This window comes from Tupaia chinensis, unplaced genomic scaffold (assembly GCF_000334495.1).
Source record: "Tupaia chinensis unplaced genomic scaffold, TupChi_1.0 Scaffold000607_1, whole genome shotgun sequence".
NCBI lineage: Eukaryota > Metazoa > Chordata > Mammalia > Scandentia > Tupaiidae > Tupaia > Tupaia belangeri.
Genome location: NW_006160126.1, coordinates 116998 through 117364, shown reverse-complemented (window position 1 = coordinate 117364; position 367 = coordinate 116998). Strand labels below are relative to the sequence as shown.

The 367-nt window shown below is 73.3% G+C and overlaps 1 protein-coding gene across 6 annotated transcripts in view; it reads right to left on the bottom strand.

The window, feature by feature from the left end:
• PRP4K (pre-mRNA processing factor kinase PRP4K) overlaps positions 1-361 on the bottom strand; it is a 49506-nt gene extending 49145 nt beyond the window's left edge. For all 6 annotated transcript variants that reach the window (XR_003551099.1, XR_003551100.1, XR_003551102.1 and 3 more), the window contains exon 1: positions 283-361. Coding sequence is in view for 1 of the 6 variants with exons in the window: in XM_027775853.1 (XP_027631654.1) it covers positions 283-323 (41 nt within the window). In the remaining 5 variants the exon portion in view is untranslated. The remainder of the gene's footprint in view (positions 1-282) is intronic.
• Between the last annotated feature and the right edge of the window lie 6 nt (positions 362-367).

Sequence of the window (367 nt, the reverse complement as noted above, 5' to 3'; positions counted from 1 at the left end):
CCCCTGTAGGGCCCGCCCGCGCCTCCGCCTCCCGGGCAACGACGCGCGGCAGGCCGCAGCCGCCTGCGCCCTAACAGCCGCGGCCTCCAGGAGAGCGAAGCTCAAAGGCCGCCCGCCCGCTCCCCACGCCTCCCGCCCCACAACGTACCGCCCGGGGAAAGGCAAACTTTGGCTCTCGCCGTAAGGCCTGAACTTTCCCGCCCGCCAGCGCAGGGCTCCGCCGTTTTCCACCCGGCAGTCCCCTGGGCTCCGGCCTGCGGCCCACGCACAGACACTACTTACTCTGGCTGTTCCCGCAGCGACTGGGTCTCGGCGGCGGCCATCTTGAACTTCCTGACTCCTCGGCGGCGGCGGGGGGGGGGGCGCC